Source organism: Anolis carolinensis, chromosome 4, assembly GCF_035594765.1.
Source record: "Anolis carolinensis isolate JA03-04 chromosome 4, rAnoCar3.1.pri, whole genome shotgun sequence".
NCBI lineage: Eukaryota > Metazoa > Chordata > Lepidosauria > Squamata > Dactyloidae > Anolis > Anolis carolinensis.
This window is the reverse complement of record NC_085844.1, coordinates 125,831,094-125,837,501: the sequence shown is the minus strand read 5'-3', so window position 1 is coordinate 125,837,501 and position 6,408 is coordinate 125,831,094. Positions and strand designations below refer to the sequence as shown.

At 40.6% G+C, this 6,408-nt stretch overlaps 1 protein-coding gene across 1 annotated transcript in view; it reads right to left on the bottom strand.

Annotated features, from left to right (window-relative positions):
* Positions 1-561: 561 nt before the first annotated feature.
* Positions 562-6,408, bottom strand: part of olfml2b (olfactomedin like 2B) — a 28,058-nt gene continuing 22,211 nt past the window's right edge. The window contains exons 6-8 of the mRNA XM_003219840.4: positions 5,496-6,110; positions 3,458-3,634; positions 562-1,510 (exon numbers count right to left, since the gene is read on the bottom strand). Coding sequence (XP_003219888.1) covers positions 909-1,510; positions 3,458-3,634; positions 5,496-6,110 — 1,394 coding nt within the window. The 3' untranslated portion in view covers positions 562-908. The remainder of the gene's footprint in view (positions 1,511-3,457; positions 3,635-5,495; positions 6,111-6,408) is intronic.

Sequence of the window (6,408 nt, the reverse complement as noted above, 5' to 3'; positions counted from 1 at the left end):
TCTCTCATGTCTCCACAAGCTAGAGCTGACAGACAGAAGCTCAACGTCTCATGGATTTGAACCGGCCACCTTTAGGCCAGCAACTCAACCTTCAGGTCAGCAGTTCACAATGGTTTAACACATTGTGCCCCCCCCCCCCCCGGTGGCTCCTATTTGGCAGTTTGAAAGATGGAAACCACATTTTGTTTGTTGTAAGAAAGAGGTATTACTTCCAGAAAGCACAACATAGAAATTTATGTGTAAAGCAGCTAAACCTAATCACTGGAATGCTATTGATCTGAGAGGAAGGTATGCACAAGTTTATTCTGTCCTTTGAAAACAATATCCTAAAATCTGCCTAATTGGTTTATGTTCTGTAACAGTAACAATAGCGTGTTGCAGCTATTTTGAAAGTCTACAAAATATAATTGTGATATTTCCTCTCCAGTTCCATTGCTCCATCCAGATAAAATTATATTTATAGTGGAGGGCATACTAAAATAGACGATTGTTGTGTTCTCCCAATTGTGATTTGATAGAGGCAATAATGACATGCAAGACAGAAGCAAATGCAAGCAGGCCTTTAGTTTTGCTGAGTTTTAACACAGTGTTTTATTATAAAGATTGTAACTTTGTGGGGTTATCCAAAACTAAGTCTTGTATAAAAACAACATGGCAAGGGGATGGTTTTATTCATTTCAGAGTCTGAACTTAGCAGTTGCTAAAGAAGAAATATTTCCATTGTCTCATAAAAGGCAGAATATCCACTATAAAAACAAAAGCAAGTTATGCCCAAAATAAAAGGGTTGACTTTAGTAGATGGATTGATCTACAATCCAGTTTTAAAAGGTAAAGAATAACAACCACATTTACTCTGTTTTGTACAATAAAAATATTTTTAAAGGTGCGAGTAGCTCTTTAAAATTACCTCAATAAGCAAAGATGACATTGTAGGTAACCTGATGGCCATTGTCCCAGGCATAAAGGAGCCGATCTTTGGGATTATAGTCTATCTGAGTGGTATAGGAATATTCGTTTTCAAAGAGCAGGTGTGGAATGATCTGGGTGTTGGTGTGCGTGTCAAACGCATAGGAGATATTGGCATTCTTTCTATTGTAGCTGTCAACAGCATAGAGAACTCCACAGATGACAAAAGAATTGCCGTAAAAGTTCTTGCGCAGGCCTGTCCGCCACGTGGTCTCTTTACGCGTACTCAGGTCATTGGCATTGAGTTTGCTGAGGACTATCACCTCCTGGCTGAACCCTTCATAATTAATGGCTGGGTAAATGATCCACAGGCCATTCTCATCCACAGCAAAGTCCACGTCGGAATGGCCTCGCCACCGCCATGGTGTCTCCTCATCATAGGCTACGTCATGCAACATGGCCCAAGCAGCCACGAAGCGTTGCTTTAGGTCATACTTGATAAGGTTGCGCGTGAAGGCCCGATTGTAGTAGAGAGAACCATTAAAGACAGCATGACCTGTACCCATCCAGCTATAGGGTAATTTATACGAGTTACTCCATCGACCTATAAAGCAGAAACAATAAGATCAGGTGAACAATAAACTTGAGCCTACCAAAGTCTTTCTGTTTTGATCTAGATCAGAACTGTCTATACTTTTAAAAAAGAGGGCCAGACGATACAGTAGTTTGAAAAAAAAAAGTGAGTTCCTTTGCAAACAGTACATATTTTATTTGTAATGCAAAAAATATAATATTTAAAATTAAGAACAATTTTAACCAACATAAATTTATCAGGATTTCGACAGAAAATGTAGGCCTCTTTTTGGCAGATGAGATAGTCAAATTAACTAGGATTGTTCTTGTGGTGTGTCTTCAAGTCATTTCAGACACAGGACAACCCTACATCTAAAGTTTACCTTGAAGGGCCACATCCAGCCCAAAGGCCTTAGTTTATTATTATGGTCCAAAATAAATAATTTTCTGGTTGACTTTTGACACAGTCTACATGTCTCCAGTCTTGATATGTGCAATAGAACTACACAACTTTGGTCATCTGGCCCTGAATATATGTTCCCCACATGGGTTTGCTAATCTTCAGTCATCTTGGGGGCTTCATTAAATCCAAGTTTGGTCTCATGTTTAGGGCGGGAGCCAAATAAATTACCTTGGAGGGCCATATCTGGCTGATGGGCCCTATCTTGGGGATCCCTGGTCTATACCAATTAGAAAGGTCTCTCTGGAGCAGTGGTTCTCAACCTGTGGATTCCCAGATGTTTTGGCCTACAACTCTCAGAAATTCCAGCCAGTTTACCAGCTGTTAGGATTTCTGGGAGTTGAAGGCCAAAACATCTGGGGACCCACAGGTTGAGAACCACTTCTGTGGAGTTTTACAACCTTTATGTGATATTGCTTGGAAAGTACTGCATGGAAATTCCATAAACTGAACCTGCAATATCAGCCCTACTGTGTCTTCAAATGAGATACAAAGCTAGAATGAGCCCTGCAACTGAGCAAGAAGGCAATCAGACAACAAATATTAGCTTTGGCCAAAGGATCTGCCAAGCCCCAGCACAAGTTTCAGTCCAACCACCTCACAACATTGATCCGGATTTTATAGAACTTCAGTTATGCAAATAGCGATAAAGTGAGCATAAGCAATAATTATTATCTGAGGTCTGTGGGACCAGCACATCTTGTAGTCAGATCTTGTTTGCTATTTAAGAGGATGTGGTGTCAGGGTGTGGCATTATGTAGCCATAACATCTGTTTGTTGGCCCTAGGCACATAATATTGCAGTTATAGCATTTCTAGTATACCATAAAACAATATAGGTCATGAAGAAGTGTCAGCAGCTATTGTCAAAATCAACAAAGGATGAAGCTTTAATTTTTATTTCATGCCAACAATCTTTACACTAATCTGGTAGGACTATGACTAGGCACAACATGATTTTTACTCTCCCAAATTCTCCACATTTTGAATATAGAATCATAGAGTTGGAAGAGACCTCATGGGCCAGTAAGTCCAACCCCCTGCCAAGAAGCAGGAAAATCACATTCAAAGCACCCCCAACAGACGGCCATTCAGCCTCTATTTAAAAGCCTTCAAAGGAGTTTCCACCACACTCCGGGGTAGAGAGTTCCACTTCTGAACTGCTCTCTCACTTAGGAAATTCTTCCTAACGTTCAGGTGGAATCTCCTTCCTGTAGTTTGAAGCCACTGTTCTGCGTCCTAGTCTCTAGAGCAGCAGAAAACAAGCTTGCTCCCTCCTCCCTATGACTTCTCCTCACATATTTATACATGGCCATCATGTATTTGTTTGTTTTGTTGCAAGCTGCCCTGAATCCCTTCGGGGAGAGGGGGCAGGATATAACGTTTAATAATAATAATAATAATAATAATAATAATAATAATAATAATAATAATAAGCCCCTTCTGAAATCCTACCAGAATCCCCACTACCACCCCATGGTTTCTTCACATTTCAGACAAGGTCTAGCACAGGACACACCTTGTTTGAAGTTATCCAGATTTCGGAACTCCACCAGAGTGTTGCCATAGTAATAGTTGGTGACATAGATCCTCTCATCCTTGGCAACTGGATCCTTCATCCAAGCACCTTCATTCCGCCCATAGGTATTTTGGATCATTGGTCCTGTGATGGTAGATAAAGTGTCCTTGCACTGGCCTGTAAAGAAAGTAGAATGGCAAAAAAGTGCTACCCAAAGTAAACCCTCAGCAATCTTTACAAATATTGCATTAAAAATTGGTTCTGCCACTGCTAAAGCTGAGGCGTGTTGCCAGATAGCCAAGAGGTTAAAAGGTGGTGAACCGCTTCTCTTCAAAGCTTCCAGGAATTGCGATTCATCTTGTTTTACACTGAAAAACATGGATGATCGGTTATTCAATCCTGGACCCATCTAAGTTACTCACCCTGAGATATCCTTACTTGTGCAGACTAATAATCCTTTATGCAAAGTATTCCATGCTTTAAATCATCTGAATAATTTGTTGAACACAGAAATGCATAGATATTTGATCAGCTATCTAAAATAAATTCCTTCTATAATAATAATAATAATAATAATAATAATAATAATAATAATAATAATAATTTTATTATGACACAGCAAACAAGATAGATATGCTGGATTTCGTATCACAGAATCACAAGTTGAACACTTCCCAAGTGTCTAAGACTGTGTAATGTATTTTCGATGATGCGTGCAGATCCCAGTAGGGTGGCCTTTTGCAGTTGGCAGATCGTAATTATTATTATTATTACTACTACTATTATTATTATTGATTGGCCCTTAGGACAATTCCTTCTAAATTCACAAAAAATCCTTCTAAATTCATAAGCAATACATTTTAGTATTCCTAGGGATTCTCCTAAATAGACATTTACTCCATTTTGGGCAATGTCCCCATTTTCTTTCCATGCTGATAAGCACTTGATCAGCCAAGTTTGGTTTTAGAGGGATGGATATTAAGAACTCCTGAAAATCCTTACGTTAGTCTGCCAAATGCGATCAGGCTAGTACTATACTGGTTTCTACACCTGGCATTGATTGTAGTTCCTTTTCTCTCTCTCAAGTACCTGGAAAGAATGGTGGGACAAGGGGCTGCTATTTGGGTAGATTCCTCCTAAGCAAAATGCCTGCTAGTTACTCTTGGCAATTTCCTAATACAGTGTTCCCTCACTACTTCGCGGTTCACTTTTTGCAGATTCGCTGTTTTGCGGTTTTTCAATACATTCTAAAAGAATATTATAAATGATAAAAAAATTACAATTTACAGCCTGAGGAAGGGAGGAAGGAGAAGCTGAAGGGAGAGAAAAGGAACCCAAGCGCAACGGGAGAAGGAGGCGATTTATCAACACACGATTGGTTGATAAAGACTTAAAATAGTGTATAACTACTAAAATAATGTATAAATATTAAAATAAATATAGTGCCCCTACTTTGCGGATTTTCACTTATTGTGGGTAGTCCTGGAACATAACCCCCGCGATAAGTGAGGGAACACTGTAGCTCTTCCCAGTCCATAAATATTCACAATAGAAGAATGGACTTTACTACACCAGCCTGCAATCTCAGTACCACATCTGCTATAGGACATCCCCTGCTGCCCACACAAACATCTCTTGTTTTTCACTGCCCATTTTTAAACCACAATCATTCCATATTGGGAAGCGATGTTAGCAGATACATTGTGATTATTATATGGCAATATATGTATCAGAGAGCAAAAGTGGCGTACTGACTGGAGCACTAGACTATAATTCTGGAGACCAGAGTTCAAATTTCTACTAGCAATGAAACCCCAGTAAGTGATCTTGGGCAAGTCACAATCTCTCAGCTTGAGACGACAGTAGAGGCAAATCATCTCCAAACTAATCTTGCTAAGAAAAATGAGAGACAACTTGAAGGTACCCAGCCATGAATATTAATAGAGTTTGGAGCCGAAAAACTTTTCTCCCCATTATAACAATGCTGTTGTGACATGTTATGATTGAAAACATAAACAGGAGAAGGAAATGAGCTCACCAATGCTGTTTCTTATATCTTCCTCATCCAGGCCCTGCTTGGGTGTGGCTGTGAGGCTGTGGCTAGCAGGGCTGGGAGAGTTCATGGCTTTAGGTGTAGCAGCTACTGTGCGAGGCTCAGTTGTTGTCTCTATTTGGAAATCTGTTATGGCCGTTATGGGACCTGGTGGCTTTGTAGTAGGAACATTTTGGGTTGCTGTCATTGTGGGAGCTGGTGTGACATCTACAGCCACTCTTTTCAAAGTCCGTCTGGCACTGCCACCCTTTGACCGTGTTATTGAGGAAGCTTCAGCAGCTGCTGTAGTTTCCGAAGGCACTAAAAAGCCTCCAGTGGCAGAAAGAACCAATGAGGTAGGCACTAGCATTGGCTCAGCAGAGGGAGTCATGATGGCAGGGGCTAGTGGAGTTTCCGTTACAGGAGTAGTGGTGTCAGAGGCATCGTTCTCAAGTGGCACAGTGGTCACAGCATGTTCCTTCAGGTGCTCATTACTCTGCCGTTTTAGGGGGTTTTCTGTGGGTGGTTGCTTCCTGGTGGAAATACTCGACAGGTAGTTATGTTGCAAAAGCTGATCCTCAATCAGCAAGTCAATTGCATCACCACTGAAAGCCTCATCTTCTGTAAATAAAAAAAATCACAGGAGAGGGGTTCACACACACTGTGTGTGGGAGAGAGTATATTTAACTGGGCACCCTCACACAGGGGCTCTATTTTCTTTACATTCCCCCAGCATGACCCATCTGATATGCTATTCAAAATAATCTCCTTGCTTTTGCATTTCACTCTCATAAGCATCTCCAACAATTGCTTCATTGTCCTGGCTATACCCTCAAAAGCCTCAGCCATGATCTTCTACACACAAAAACTGAATAAATCTTCAGAAGTCTAACTGTTGGGAATCCAGCTTGTGAATACT